The sequence below is a fragment of the Echiichthys vipera genome, assembly GCF_963691815.1.
Source record: "Echiichthys vipera genome assembly, chromosome: 8".
Taxonomy (NCBI): Eukaryota; Metazoa; Chordata; class Actinopteri; order Perciformes; family Trachinidae; genus Echiichthys; species Echiichthys vipera.
In genome coordinates, this window is record NC_139833.1 from 20,091,671 (window position 1) to 20,108,836 (window position 17,166).

The window sequence follows — 17,166 nt, forward strand, 5'->3', positions numbered from 1 at the left end:
CAAGGAAGTGCAATGTCAAGTGTGAAATAATTTATAAGAGCAGTTCTTGAGAAAGCTGCGAGCAGCAAAACGACAGGCCAAACATTCGGTCCTATGTTTTGAATGGACACTCTTCCTAATAAGTTAAAGCTGATCCTTAGCTGTCATCGCCATCGTGTTTACAGTACATTCTGCAGAACAGTGTCCTTTGGCCATAGGAAACAACCTTTTGCACCCAGGAACATGACATCTTGATAAAAATCAGTAAAAACTAAAATGGAAGAGCCTTCTGTATTTGTGTCCGTCTGTCTGGATATACTTGTATTGTGCTATTAATTGCTTTATTTCTGGTTTCATTTCATATATGGAATCCAGTAATATCAATACTGAATGTGTTTTAAAACAGAGAATTTAGAAGAAAGTTGGAGCAAAATACTCTGGACTGAGGTAGAGTTTAAATTATTTTAAAGAAAATGATTTATAAAAAATAAATTTGGGTTTAATTTTCATAGCTCTGACCATCTGTTCTTTCAGGCAATAAACATATTGTTCTCAACAAATTAATTGCAAAGTGAGACAATTTTCAGACTGCTTTGTAGTCTGATCGGTCAATCAAACTGGCAGTCAGACGATCAGAAAACTAACGTCTTGGAAGAAAGGAAGGCGAGCGGTCAAATTTTTACCCATTAAAACTTATTGGGGGGTATTATAATGGGGTTTTTTTTTATTTAGGCCCTACAAATTCAAAAAGCAGCATCAGTGATTCTCCCAGTCATTTATTTTATCTCTCCAAGCTCAAGTTTTACCCATTTGCCATCTAGTGGGTTTTCTTTTTGTTTAATTTCTAATTGACTGGTGAAATAGTGTAAGTTATTGTCATTACATTTAACTTACGTATTAGAATATGACCATATACAGTAGCCTTAGTCTGGGACATTTTTTTAAAAGAAGAATTTGAAAATGTTAACGACAGTTGTCAGGGAATAAAATGATCTGTTGAGCTTTATGAATTAATAATTGATAGTCTAACAATCACATAGCCATCAGTGCTGAAAATAAATGGTTAAATCAAATCACACTCAGACCTTAAAATCAAGAGATTTGGAGAGCACCCCACCACTTTGTACACAAAACTCAAAATGTATACCACATTAGCCACCTGATGAATCAGTCACTAACTAAACCTTGTCCCTATCATGTTCCATCATTAATTCAGGAGGCAGACTTAAGCCAGAAAGTCAAACTGACATCATCAGGCAAGGTGCCAAGTTAATTAAGTTGACAGGAGATGAGAATACTTTATCAAGTAGAGATTCAAAGAAAACACACTCAGAGCCAACAGAGTCATTTGTTCTCTTTTCCCCATTTACAGCAGTCAAGTATATTATGAACCCCAGTAAAAATTGTTGGACAGCATTTGCTGCACCTAATGGGGATCCTAATAAACTAAAAACTAAAGTATAGGACTCCAGCAGCTTAGTGTTTTCTTTGATCAGATCTGGAGCCTGTCTCCAAAACCCACTAAAACACAGACCAGTTATGACAACCAACTTGCTGCTTTATTGTAGATTAATCCTCATCATTGCAGCTGAATGTTCCTGGCTACTTTCAGCCGAAAGCATCCCCCCAATTTATAGCAAGGCCCCAGCATTTAAACATGAAGTGAAAAGTCTGCAGAGCCCAGCTGGCTAATATAGGACCATACACATCTGCGGTCAACCTTTCAGCAGTTAAATAAAGTTTTTAATGAGAGCAGCTGTTTGAGTATGGGGCAGAATGAATCTTTAAAACCAGCTGGCTCCAGCAGGGACGTGCTAAGCAACATTTTCTGGACCATGGAAATACTCGGGCGATGAGCGATCTCTGACTATATATGAAAAGAGAAAGATTGAGTTAATGTTTCTGTTAAAATAAATACACACAGCAGACTAAGTGGGTTAGCTTTGTGTGCTGTCTATCAAGTGTAAGCATTTGTTCTTAGCAGTGCATGGTGTATGCATAAGAAGATGGCCATCAGCACATCGTGGGCCAACTCTGAGTGGGATGGAGGCTGACAGGCTCATTAACACAGCGGATACACAGCCTACGGCCATATGGGCACACTGGTAGGACTGGGAGTATCCCACTAATCCAACAGCCGCTTAAAACACACTAATTGGACCCACACAGATCACACTAATGATTCAACAGCAACAGTTATACATCAGTGTTGACCAAATCCATTGACTTTTCTGTTTGTAGGTTTAATACTGAAACTGAGATGGCCAGTCTGTGTCAACCAAAACCATTTGTTTGTGTTGTTTTTTTATTTTGTGGTTGCTGCTATTTTCTGTTATTGTGTGTTTACTGTATGAGTCACTATATGAACTAATTAAATTCCTCTGTGCATCGGTAATGGGAAGCTAAGAGATATAATTGTTGTCATTTTCATGCCATCCTTTTAATTACTTTCTGGTTCCATTTCATTCCATTTGAATTGACAGCCTGATCAACTTTTAATTGCCAGTTTTTGCAAACAGCTTATCAGCCTGCTCCAAGCTTGCATACAGAGTACGAAATGACCTGGCTAAACGCGCGCGCGCACACACACGCGCACACACACACACACACACACACACACACACACACACACACACACACACACACACACACACACACACACACACACACACACACACACACACACACACACACACACACACACACACACACACACACACACACACACACACACACACACACACACACACACACACACACACACACACACACACACACACACACACACACACTAAATCCCTGAATCAATCCTATGGATGCACGTGCACGCCAAGCACACACATGCGCACAAACCCCTTCACACCAGATGCATGGTGGAGTTTGACAGAGTGAGATGCGGATGCAGCATACAGGAGGCCCATTCATTTCCCTACAGAACAGCAGCGGCAGGAAGGAGAGGGGGGAGAGAGGGCACAAAGAAGGGAGAGGGAGAACTGGGAGTAGGATGGAGATAGCAAAGAGTGAGGTAATCCATCATTTCATCCATAAGCACCTGCTGAAGAAGCACTGAAAGCACTGTGAACCACAAAACCTCTGCCCAGTCTGCATCTAACATACAACAAATTATTTCATAAGTATACACCAACAATAGTTTCCTATAAAATAAAAGTGGTGTACTTTACATTACTCGGTTTTCTGCTAAAATAATGAAAAGAAAAGAATGATTTTCAAAATTACTTTAGATTTATATATATATATATATATATATATATATATATATATATATATATGACATGGGACAATTTAATAAACCAGAAGTTTTGGTATCTGACTGGCAAGCAGTCTGACAAGCTCTACAGCCCTGAATCACAGAGGCCCCACTTCAGAAGTTGACGGTTAGATAGTTTGAAGTTAAAATGCTAAATCTGATAATATGATGTGCTTTGCAGTTTTAACTGGGAAATTACGACAGCTCTGTCCCATAAATCAGTCTGGATCCATCCGGATCAATCTGGACCAATCATCATGGAGAGGCAAACAGCAAAAATCAGCATTCAACTGTCTATCTTTTGAAAACATCAAAATGAGAGTGCCACATATTTCTCGTGAAAAAACATCTTTGGTTGAGCAGACACCATCATTTAATAGCATGTAACCAATACTACAAACAAGGTGTCATAATTCCACCATGGCAGCCCTGAGTTTTCCTTGTGTGTGTTTTTGTGTCCCTGTCTGTATTATTCCTCCCGTGTCTCTCGCCCCTGTCTGTGCTGTGTGTGTGCATGTGGCCGTGGCTTCTGCTCCACAGGTGAACTCACTCTACAATCAAGCCTCCCATAAAGCCACTGGTTTCTCTCCTGCTCATTGCCAGATCGTTCGTCAGTCCACGTGGTGGTTGGATCCTGGCTTCTTTGCATTTTTTGCCCTGTGCTCTGTGCTAAGCTTGTGAAGCTAATCTCTGTTTTTGCTACCTGCTTCAGATCATGCTTTCTCCCTGCCTGCGGACCTGCCTGCCTGCTGCCAGCTCTCCGGAGCTCTCTCACTGCATCACCATTGCCCTACAGTGGACCTCGCATCACGCCACCTCCTCGTGACTTCAACTACCACATCAGGATCCTGGGACCTCGCACTACCCCCACCTCGCACCTATGTTTGCACCCTTTTGAACATTAAAGATTGTTTGTTGCACTTTGAACCAGAGTCAAGTCGGGCATTTGGGTCCTGATCAAACACAAACCTTAACACAAAGACTAGAGTTTTGTACTTAGACCAAATTACCTAATTTCACACCTTAGCAACAACTAATTAAATTTGCCAGTGACAGTTTCACCTCCTACAGCCATGTAAGACATTGTTAATAATGTATTATATAGTTCATATCATGGCTGTTACAAAATTTTAAATCAATTAATAAAAATAGAGCTTTCCAGATTAAAACATAACCAGAATTAAATTAAAGATTAAAGATGCAACCCCCACCCCACACACACAAATTTGCAACGTGAAAGCACATATATCAAGCAGCACTGAGCCCATACATAAATAGAACAGTGCAAGAGCAAATAAAAGCAGTTCATGCAAATAAGTAAAAAGTGGACTATATATATACAGTATATATATATATAGTCAATTTTTTATACACATACATATAAAGCAGAATACCACTTTCTATACACATACATATAAAGCAGAATACCAATAAAAGAACAAATCATTGAAGTGCATCTTAAAATGCTGAAATATTGATACTAAAACAAGCACAGTTGAAACATGTAATCAAAATAATGAGTCAAACAGCATGAAATAGTAACATAAATAGGAAATATAGAACCTTGGGGGCAGTGCATAGGAGATGCTAGCTGTAAATTATGGAGAAAAAATTCCTGTTTTCCAGTCTCTCAATAAGAATGTTGTGCTCTATGGTGTCAAAGGCTGCTCTTAAGTCCAGCAGCAGAAGGACAGAGCAGTGTCATGAGTCTGCAGCCAGTAATAAGTCATTTGTCACACGAAAGAGAGTTGCTTCCGTACCGTGTGAAAAAATGTTTCAAAGATGTCATTGTTCTTTAGTTCCTCTATAAGTTGTGTCAAAACTCCTGTAGTATTTTTTTTTAAATAAATGACAACTTAGGCCAAAAACTTTTGGATGTCAGTGGATCTAATGTAGGCCCCTTCAGAAGTGGCTGAACACATGCCATCTTAAAGAGGTCAGGCACACATCCAAAGCAAAGGTAAAAGTCTTGAACCCTTGAATCCTTCAAAGAAGCCTTGAAGACTTGCAGCTTCTGCTTAGCGAGTCTAAGCAAACTCACAGTCACTGTTGTGTGCTGTGGGGGGAACCACATCAAAACTGGATTAGGAAATGCAATTAAGGTGGATTAATTATGGATGGAGGGCTGTTCAGTTCTGCCTCATCTTTTCAGGCCTGTGCTTATACACTGGCTGCTTCCTGCACAGAAAAGGAGAAGGGAAGCTGTTGACAGGTTGGAGAATCAAATGATGATGAGTGAGGGTTGTGATGACGCAACATACTGGAATGACAATAGATCCAGGCCTGCTCACCTGTTACCATCGTACGAGACAGTGGACGTTTATTAAACATCAACTGCATCTGTCCCAGGTTTGGACACATTGACCTTCCAATTTGAGAGGAAAGGGGACATACTTAACACAGTGGGGCCCGATATATATACAGTATATATATATATATATATATATACAGTATATATATGTATATGAAATGTCCACTCGACAATATTTTTCAAACCCTTACTGGTTCATTCTCGCCTTAATTAATGTCAAGGACATTTTCAGGACGTTTGCAAGAAGTGTTCATTGACGGGAACACATACAAAGCAATTGAAATTAATTAGTGAATGAAAGTAATATTTGTGTTTATAAGAGAGAAGGGAAACCATGTCATAAGAAAGTGTGAAGCAGTCAACAGATAAACAGTACAAACTGGGAGAGAAGACTCATTCATTAATTATGCCTTTCAAGCCACCCACGCCCACAATGGCTCTCCTATATCAGCTAAAGCTTTCTGCATCCCTTAATCCTTCTCCCTCTACAGACTGTTCACCTGTGAGGGTGTGTCATTTCTTTAGCAGTTTGATCACCATCAATTAGTAGTTCAGTTGTGTGTGCCGTCAAGGCTTCTGTCTGGATTTGAGTTCCAGTAACCGTTCTGCATTCAGTGTTATGAGGTACATCAGCAATGAAGTATTATTAGTCGTAGTATTCATTTCTGTGCCTGTTTGGTCCTTCGGTACAACTAGTGTGGCACTTGCTCTCATCCACAACAAATTGAGTAACATATTTATTCATATAAATTAGAAAGGCTTTTACCAAGGTGGCGAGTGTCGGATGCCTAGACCCTGATTCATTAGTTAAAAAGCACCCTAATAAATTTCCCACTTTTAATGTTTCACAGAGCTATTAAAAGGCGTACAGAAGCTTGCACAGCCCTGTTTCCCATTACAGCTTTCAATAAATGACAATCGGCACTCAGTGTAAACTGGAAGAGGAGGAGGGAGCGTCAAGATTTTTCAGCCTCCATTTCAAAGCCTTCCTAATAGCACATAAAGACTTATTAGGCATTGTGTCGGCGCTTTAGAGGAGTGAGGCACTTTGTTCCAGAGTTGCCCAGGCTTAAGTTAATGAATAGAGCTGCTGCTTGACTGAAGCTAATTCACATCGCTCAGCAGAAGAGGTTCCATATCAATCTATATCAGTAACACAGGGACTTTCAAAGATGAAGGGAAAACTGCTAGTGAGCTAGGGAGAAACTGAGAGAGGAAAAAAAGAGATAAGCCTTTCAGAAAGTGAGAGAAGACAGAGATGGAACCTCAGAGAATTTACTTCATCTCCTATTCAGATTGTTTAAGTTTCAGTCTTTGCAGGAGTACCTAGGACAGGGATTCAGTAACTACTGGATGTTCTGATAGTCAGCACATAAACACTTCACTGATATTTATGTACAGCAGAATCATTGAATCAAACAACTTCCTTTGATATTAATTAATAGTTCCGTTTCCTTTTAGAGAAAATGAGCACTAATCATAAGGCTTTATTTAAAGAGAACATTTTAAAACTCATACTTACAAACTGCTAAACACACACACAGCACCACCACCAACAACAACATGGTACTCAATGTGCAGACCCAATACAATGGATATGAGGCAGACATGTAATTGCTGTATTACAATATGGCACAGTTTTACAGCTCCATTCCTTTGGCGCAACTTTCTTTGGTCTATCATTTTAAAGGTGAATATCTAGGAATGTTTGATGTAGTGCCTTGAAAGAAACACTTCTCTGCTTGAACTGTATCTGAACACAACCTACTTAAAGTACAAGAATGTTTTCAACAAGCAGGAAACAGGGCTGTGCTTTACATTTAAAAGGTATCCCTTACTGCGGCTGACATTTACCGAGCCAGTGGCACCTGAGTCTAGATCATGGCAGAAGCCTTTAAGTTCACACAGGTGGTGGAACAAACAACAAAGAACCTAGCTTTCTTAGAGTGTGCAGGATATATCAAAGCATCCAGAAACTCAGAGACTGAAGACTAAAGGAAACCCAACCTCACACAGCCATCTATGACAGATGTTTATTTTCCAACATCCACTTGAAAACAAGCTTGGGGTTACAAGAAACCTTACTTCACACAAACGATCACAACAATACAGATCAACACTGACTCCAAAGACAAAAAGTGTAAACATATGAGAGAAACTTTGAAATGACTACCCAGATTGGTTACATATCAAAACAGTATTAAGATTTAACAGGAGATTTAGGCCAAGACCACAGACCAATAAGGAGTGTGAAACAACATTGTACAGTTTAAGAAGAATTGAACACAGGGGGGATGAAACTACTGTTAAATAAACATGTGATCAAACATAGAGGGATCAGTTCCTCAAAACAAAAACCAACTGTCTCCCTCCATCCAAATAATGTCCAAATGAATCTAAGTTGGACAACATTTTATCTCTGCTTTGGCACCATTTAAACTTGTGGTGTTGAGCTACACTGAAATGCAAGATAATCCAGAGACAGCCTGGGGTGAGAGTGGAGGTAACAATACGGCTTCAACCTATTGAGTGTCAACAGAGGATAAACATTTAACTAAACTCAATGATATGTATTGGTTGCAATGGAAATGCAGTATTGTTTTGGTAGCCAACTTCCCTAAACAGGGAAAGGATTTAATAATTTATCTGTTGCTTAAGCATTTTAGTGAACTTTTAGAAAACAATGTGAAAACTCTTCAACTTCTATACATTCACAAAAAAAACAACAAGTGAGCTACTTACAATGCTTCCCTAATGTACTTTGGCTAAACTACCATTAAATGATAAGATCCATAATGTATTGCAAATATGTTGCATGTTTGTTATGAAGGGCACTTGCTCTAAGTGCAGGTTCAGACATTCAGACAGCAGGGTAGCAATGGGGACAATTAGACTTGTGTGTCCGGGGCTGCCATAAACCAGTTGCATAAATGAGCCAGTACTCTTAACCTGACCTGTGAAAACAGAACAATCCTTGACCCATGTTCATTTGTTTTAAAGGTTCATAATGCATGAAATACAATTTACCTTTACAACATTTTTACCAACTACATTTAAAAGCAAAAGTGTAAACAACTGTTTTAGTCTTGAGCGAATTAATTGTTCAAATGAGGATAACAGCACACTGTCTTGGACAGTGTCTCCTCAAAAGCATGGTGTTGCACATTGTTTAACACACACAAAAAGTAATCTAATAAAGAATTAGAGGGAAACTGCACTGATTTCATGCATCAAAGTCTGTTTACAGGTCAATAAAAGTACTAATGCATATATAAAGAGCTACTCTATGTGATGTATGATAAATGTTCTCAAGTGATATCATTTGAGTCACCTGGGATTGAAGACTACACATTGGGAAAAAATCCAGGGGTGTGGTCAAAAAGTTATCTTAACAGACCGTCGTGGCCCAAAACTAGTAGAATACATTCTAATATCCAACCAAATGGTTGCCAGTCAAATTCAGATGTTTTAATGTAGAAGAAGAAAAATGAAGGTGATAACTATGGGTCTGCATTTCCGTTTTAAATAGAAAACATGGTAATCATTTATTTCAGAGTAGATGATGCCATTATTACCTATATTTTGACTGGTCCAGAGGATAGGATCTGTAATTTACATTCAATTGAATTATTCTGCATTAATAATGAACTGTTACATTTTTGTACCATAACCTTTAATTGACTTACCCACCTGTCACTGTTCATGAATGTATCTTGCATGGCTGATTACGGTTACAAAATCTGGCCACAGACAGACTTGTCAAAATATTCAAAAACTGCCTCTGTGTTAGTACAATGCAGCAATGGCTCCCTACGTTCTACCCTCCTCCTTCTGACACCCTTGCTCGGGCAGCTTCTATTAGTGAACTCTGCCTTCATTTTGATCTCAACTACAAACATACAGGTAGTGCCTGCTGCAGTAGGTGTCTCCAGGACCACATTTTGCCATCACACATACACACGCAGACTCATATGGTGGAAACAATGCAAGCGTCGCTGTCACAGCTGGTAATCAACTGTCACTCACCTGTCCCCACACTGTGTCTTTATGTCTTTATGTTTGGACAAGTCACTTGTGGAAATGCCATGGAAAACAGTTTGGTTTAGCAGAAAGTCATTTAATGTTGTGGTGATCTCGGGTTCTCAGCCACCCAATTATTAATAGAGGGAAATTTGACAGTTCGCAGGGTATTAACAGGCGCAAAAGGTAAATTATGCCTGTGTGTTTTTAAGTCTGTTACCCTGGTACATGCTGGGACGCCTTCCTGCATGCCTGCTCCTGGCATGCTACAGCAACTTGAACTCATTGTCTGTGATGTTTTTTTTTATCTTTATCTTTCTTGTTTGTTATCTTTTTCCACGACAAGTAAATAAAGCCCAGCTCAGACCAAAGATTTTCGACGAGACGAGGTGGAACGTCAAACTACTTGAGACGCAAAGATCTGAATTTTATGAAACCTGCCAGTTTACATCAATGCGACTACACAAGATGGTGTTTCATCTCCATAGCGACAACTTTCTGAACTTCCTTTCTAACTTTCAACTTCACGCTTTATGTGTAGCTGGATATAATTGGTAGCATCTCAAAATATGAATCACGATAGTGAAAGTCAGCCATTTTTTTTAAATTATATTTTTATTATATTAAAAAAAATCAATCCAGAATCACCACAACAAACAAGATTGCAAGCCAAACAGTCAGTTGCATCTGTCATAAATATTGGAAATATCAGGACATTTAACTCAGTTTTACCTTGGAATAATGTAATCCATGCATGGGCTTATGTTGGATCAGCTGCAACCTGGCATTAGTTGAACTTAAGTGAATCTTTACCAACCCTTCTCTCCACATCTCATCAGACAGCTCCGTACCAAGATCTGCCTCCCATACAGACTTGATATGGTTTGTTATACAACAATAAACAATAATAAAACAATTATAAACAATAATACCAATTTTGAAACAAGGTGTTTAGATCCTGGCTTTTGTTTCATTATAGCAAAAAAGGTGTGCTCCATGCTAGGATTTATGTAGTTATTTACATTTTCTTTAACAAAATGCCTTACTTGTAAATCGCGAAAAAAATGGGATTGAGGAAGGGAAAAGCTCTCCTTCAACTCAGAGAATGAAGCTAAATGATTATTTGTGTACAAGTCTGAGAAGGTAACCAGACCCCTTTATCTCCAGACTACAAAGGCTTGATCAGACTGAGCTGGAACAAAGCTATGGTTAAAACAAATAGGAGAGTATTTAGAAAAACCAGGTAGTTGAAGTACCTTCCTAATTTGTTTTAAAATTTTAATTAAACTATGCAGCACAAAACTAAAGCTAGCTAAAAGAGAGCTATTTCTTACAGCGACGGTACAGCTGCATTTTGAGTAGCGATGAAATAGCAATATTAACATATTTTTGATTTTCTTCTCTGTCCTCAATAGTGGCACTCCCTGTCCTCTTTCACTCTCTACTTTGCTTGACCCTCTGTCTCTGTGTCGTTCTCTCATGTGTGTGTAAGCACTTTGAAGCTCCGTCCAAAACTGCCATTTCGACCAGCTGGCAGTTTGTATCAGACTTGACCAGTGGATTTTGCTATGAGCTAATTGGCTGTTGAAATAAGTGATCTTATGTCCTAAAACCAGCCGCTGGCCGCTTCATAAGCTGAGACACCATCAGCTGGCTAAAGTCTCAATGAGACAGACCAGTTCACACTGCTGCATATGGGATATTATTTACAGCCTCATTCATACATTTCTTCATAAAAGACAATTGAGACAATTCTTTCCCTGCAACACTCTAAAACGGTTCTTTGAAACTTTGGTCAGAACTTGGCTTAAGACTTCCTCTACTACAAGATTTGTGATGCTGTTGAACATTTTTTGGCATTCTGGGGGACTGTTTGCACAGAAAATGAACCTGTACATGCCCAAGCTGATGGAAGTAGAACAATTGAGATTTACCACTGGTCATTGCATTAAGTTGTGAGAGTATGTATTTGCTCATACAGACAGTTTCAACGTTGAACTATGCGTGTGAATTAGGCCCCTCGTTCCTTTGACTTTCAGCTGCAACATCATTGAAGTCCTGGAAAAGTAAACCAAGGAAAACTTGTCCACTTACACTAGCAAAAAAGCGAACTGACCCTTATACAAACAATTTCCCAAGCAGCGGAAGAAGTGAGTCTGAAATGAGTAATCTCCTAAAAGCTCAACTTCATACTACAGTGGCTTTTACTGTACTTGCCAAAGTTGTAGATACACAAAGAAACAATTATCTAAACACGAAGCAAGGATGATATTTGACTGTACCGCACTCTTGTCTCTGTGGACACATCCCTGTGCCTAATGGAAGGACTAATGGGCAAATCCTCGAAGATCACCCTGATGAGGATTGAAATTGACAGGCATTGAAAAGAACTCAGCACTCAGTGGACACACACACACACACAAACACCTGAGCCAGTATCCGGAACTGTGAAAACATCAAGAGCAACAGTGTATATGTGATTAAACCATCCCTTTATCAGTTTGTCATGGCACAAGACAAGACACATGCACACCCTTGCATTCACAAATAAAATGATTACACACACACACACACACACACACACACACACACACACACACACACACACACACACACACACACACACACACACACACACACACACACACACACACACACACACACACACACACACACACACACACACACACACACACACACACACACACACACACACACACACACACACACACACACACACACACACCATAGCTTAATCTTGTTTATTATGATGTCCATTAGCATGACTGACGGAAAGGTTAAGAGAGGTGAGCAGTTACAGTAGTCTCCTGTAGTGTGACAAAATGCATCTGAGGTTTGTGCGCATTGTACTTTAGGGCCTTCATCAACTAAAGGCCAGATTCAGAGAAGTAGTGACCTTTTGCACTGCTGCATCTTCACAAGTGATGCAGTAATGATGGATTACAAAATCTTCTTCGGCAGACAGGATGAGAGCAGAGCCTTTCAAAAACAATGATGTGTGGAGTATTCTTATGCCATATCTCTTCCCCAAGGGCTAGAGCACATTGAACTCCTGATTTTTCCAGCTTGCTGCTCCTAATACAGCCCAGTGGTGGCTGTGTAAAGGTTCCCAGAGGCTAGGGAGAATGTATGTACCAATATTAGTGTGGGATTGTCAGTCAAGGTGTCAGTCAGACTGACGGGCCATTGTGTCGGCTGACAGCTTTCTGAGAGCTACAGCACTTCTATTAAGAAAGAACATCATTCACTGGCCATTACAGCCACACCTCTCCTGTTCACTGGAGTGGGGGATAATAGGGACCATATATACACCCGGTGTGTCAGCAAACTCTCCTGGCAGCTGAACAGACATGAAGGCAAGTCCTGTTGTTCAAACATATGTCCCTCAAAAGCTGATATGCAAAGCCGGGACAGCAATCAATTCCTAGGATTAGAGCCCCATCGTATTGTATCAAATCTAAAGCCTGAAATTTGCTTATCAAATCCCTTATTGATTCCGGATAGGTTCAGCTTTTAACATTTGTAATAAAAGCTTTTAATAACTAGATTCAACTGCAAAGTGTTGTCTGAGAGAGCAGGGACACTACATAACTTCCAAAAAATACAGACAAAAGGGTTTCCACATCATTACCTCGGAAACACGACACCTCTAGCAACCAGTGTGGAACATAGAAGTCACATTTTTTTTCATATACCATTAAGGCATCACAGTATGGTGCAGCAGAAAAAAAAAAACAAATGCAGAAGGATTAGGGCTGCAGCTATCAAGTTAATTGAGTAAACGGGTATTCTACCCATTATTCCATCGGTTAATCGTATGAGAAATACTATTGCTTTATGAAAGAGATTATAGTACAAACACATAGAAACTAAAACTGTGGTTCCTACCTCATCTAGTTCAGAGATGAAGACTGGCTTCTCTTCAAAGCCTATAGGCATGGGTTCGTTCGGCGGGATCTCCACCTCTTCATACATCTTTACGTTCTCTCTGCGGATTCCCTCGGGTAGCAGCATCTAAATGTCACACACACAAAACTAAATTAAGAAAACCCTGAACTTAAAAACGTCTGAAAGACTAAAGAATAACATAACTGGATGTTAAAACACACTCAAAGTCACAAAATATATAATTCAAATTCAGCTGTATTTTCACAAAAATGTCTGTGTTTATGTGTCTATTAGTTTGCACAATAGAGCAATTTTTCATTGACCCCCATGTTAAAGGGCAGTTTTCACAGCATAATTAAACCTATTTAACGCCTGGTACAAAAAAACATTCTAGTCTGTATGTTTTGCTCATATCTCCATGAAAATGGAGGGATTTTGTACCAGGCTTGTTTTTATTTTATTGGAGGTCAAAGTATTTGAATAATTACAGGTGCAGCCTCTTGAGTGACAGCTAGCTGCTGGCCCTCACTTTGCCTCGGAGGTATGCGTCAGCCAGATGGATGCATCTCCCTCCCCCCAAAGTCACATCAATGCCCTTTTTTGGTAAGAGGAAATGAGGCGGAGTTAAAGTCTAACAAGATGGCAACTCCCGTAGGCGAGTACGATTGGATCAAGTTGAGAGAACAGACCTTGTTTTTTATAAAGTCTATGGTCAAAGTCTATGGTCGTGCTGTGAGCGAAATGTAGTCAAATCTTTGTTGGTCAATCCAGCGGTCCTACATCTCACAACTGTGAGTAGTAGTTGATAAGCGGAGAAGTAAAAAACTTAATTCAGAAAGAAGATGTTCATACATCATTTCAACTAAAGAGCTTGCTCCATTGGAACATTTCAACTGTGTTAAATATCCAAGGCAGACTGAAAAAAAGGGACACTTGACTCAGAATTAACAGATATTCAAGCCTCACCCTGGCTCCTCCAACAAATGCAGGCATCTTTGTGGCCTCTGCGTAGCTGTCATAGACATTGGGATATCGAATGCGTTCATACACTCTTTCTCTGCTCAGTACAGGTTCCCGTCGTGCAGTCAGCAGGGCCTGCTCTCTGTGCAAGCAAACACATAAAAGATGCAACATGAACAACCCAGAAAAAAAGTATCGGCAAACTGTACATAAAAGGTACTTGATTGGGTAAAGCTAAATACTTCAAGATGAGGAGAAGAATGCTCAATAACAGAATTTTTTGTCAAAGCAGATGAAGAAAGGAATAGATTGTAGGGTTGGGTGACTGGATTGATTATCGAAGATTGTTTTTTGGGGGGGTAGATTTTTGTCATTTTATTTTGCCAATCCAATGGTCTCCCTGCAAAGAAGGAGTGAGAATCGCTGTTCAGCAGGCAGTTGCTCAGCAGCACATACACCTGCCAGAATATATTGGTAATAACTGTTTTTTTGGGCTGATGGTGGCAGTTTGGAACCCTAACCTTAATAAACAGTAATGCCATTTCAACTAAAAACTTTGGCAGAATGTCACACTCATATCCATCCATATTTTAGCTTTAGAATGAACAGTGCAGTTGATGGTTCAAATGGATGTTTGGCATTATGTTCCTTCCTAAAGTGGCTTACCTCTCTGCTAATCTTTTCCGTCATACTGGGCTGGATTTAGTCATGCTAAGTTTTTAATTAAACAGATCGCTGCTCATTTTTTTTTTATCCACTGAAATTAAACTTTCAGAAAAATCCTCTACAAAAAGATGTGACAAGCTGCAGTGTTGCTGTGCGTTTGATCTATTTTGTTAAGCTCAGGCCAAAGTTGTCATAAAAAATGCAGAAGGTTGTCGGTTTTGATGCCGACACCTGAGAGCACAGAAGGAGATGGACATACAGAGAACTGAGACAAATAAAAGAAAAAAAACTGTGAGAAAGTTTGGAAAAATTATATACCGCTGGGTTCTCATCTCTCTGGGGTCGAAGTTCATGAGCGCATCTGAGAAGTCGCTGTCATCCATTCCTTTGCCTCTCTTCCTCTCTCTCTTCTCCTCCCTGCGGTACATCTTCATCATCTGTTTCTCCTGCTCTGACTGGATGGTCACCTGGCACCCATAGGTGGGCTTGGTGACTTCGCCACTGGCTTTGCGGCTCATATCTGAAGGAAATATAAATAAATAAGGAAACAAAAGGAAAAATGTCATGACATCAAAGGTTTCCTGGACAGAAATAAATCATTGTATTTCTTTAAATAGAAGTCCCTTGAAGATCACCACACCAGACAGCAATATAATATATGTAAAAAAAGTGTATAACAACTAAGGGGTTTATGGTACAACAGTACGTGTATGCGCCACAAACAATGAATGAAACAGGAGACTCAATTCAGGGTTTTCTTTACTTCAGTACTCAAACAATTACTACCACATTAGCCTCATATACTGTAGTTATGTACGGTACATGTCTTATGTAAGTAGAGAATATAAAAGGTCTTTCTAAAATTTCACTTTTGTGGACAATTCAAAGTCCACATCCAGCCTAGTATACTCCAAATCACCGTAGGTGTTTGACCACAGGTGTATTATTGAAGATTATGAATTACTAATTTGTGCCTGCTTTTTTTTTCGTTATCTCCTTGATCTGCCATGTTCCCTACTTTAAAAGGTCAGATAGTATAGATAAGCATAGATAGTATAATTCATTATATTTTAAGTTTCCAGGCTCCAATGCAGACAGCTTCATTGTTCACATGGAGAATACAACATCAGGTCAGCCAACGTCTGTAAAAACGGATCCATATTTCAGCATTTATCTTGATAGCCCATTGATGTTAGATGCAAGTGCATGTGGCATTGCATGGGTTAAAGTTCCCCATTGCAGCCTCCCTGTTTGAGGCACAACAGCTCAATAAAAGGCAGAATTGCTCTTGAAAACAGATGAGATCTGATGATTGCACCACGGCCTGGGCTGATTGACTGAATGATTTCTTCTTTATCTCGTCTAGCGGCTCTACCTGCTGCACAGCCTCCCTCTCGTTCTAGCGGATCCCCTCTTCCTGTCACTCTTACCCTCCCTTCCATTACCTCACCCCTTTAACTCTGTCACCTTCTATGCACCTATTCCTCTGTCTTAACCATTCCGCGTCTTTTACTTTCCCTCTCTCTGGGAGCTATTGTGCCTTGTTATGCATCTACAACAGTGATTGCCTCCAAATCTTCACGATTCAAATTTTCAAGCGATCATGGTGCCATAATGATGGTTTCAATGTGTTTTCACAAATGTTCTTTTGTTTTTTTTTCACCATTACATCAGATTTTCAAGAGCGCTCTGTATGGAGTCAACATATAGTAGTAACATACCACTGTATTACAATAATCCACAATTTTATTATTTTCTGTGACTAAGATATATAAAGGGAAAATCCATTTTCCAAAATAACATTAGCACTTGTTGTGTGTTGTGTATTTCAAGGGTATTGAGTATTGTGGGATTTGGCATACAGTGTCGCCAGTTGCGGCTGCAGAGCCACTGAAGACAATTCTACAATTCTAGAGTTCCTACAGGCAGCTTGTGAATCTCTTATCAATTATAAGCAAGGGAGATATCCCTGCAGTCATTCCAGATACTGACTCTGAATGCTGTTCCAGGACACGTTGTAGTGTGTTGGGGAGTCTGTTTGACCAACTTAGGA

The 17,166-nt window shown here is 39.6% G+C and overlaps 1 protein-coding gene across 1 annotated transcript in view; it reads right to left on the minus strand.

The window, feature by feature from the left end:
• ascc3 (activating signal cointegrator 1 complex subunit 3) overlaps window positions 1-17,166 on the minus strand; it is a 158,399-nt gene that overhangs the window by 104,513 nt on the left and 36,720 nt on the right. Inside the window, exons 6-8 of the mRNA XM_083919139.1 lie at window positions 15,432-15,633; window positions 14,454-14,589; window positions 13,488-13,613 (exon numbers count right to left, since the gene is read on the minus strand). Of these exons, the coding sequence (XP_083775265.1) occupies window positions 13,488-13,613; window positions 14,454-14,589; window positions 15,432-15,633 (464 nt within the window). The remainder of the gene's footprint in view (window positions 1-13,487; window positions 13,614-14,453; window positions 14,590-15,431; window positions 15,634-17,166) is intronic.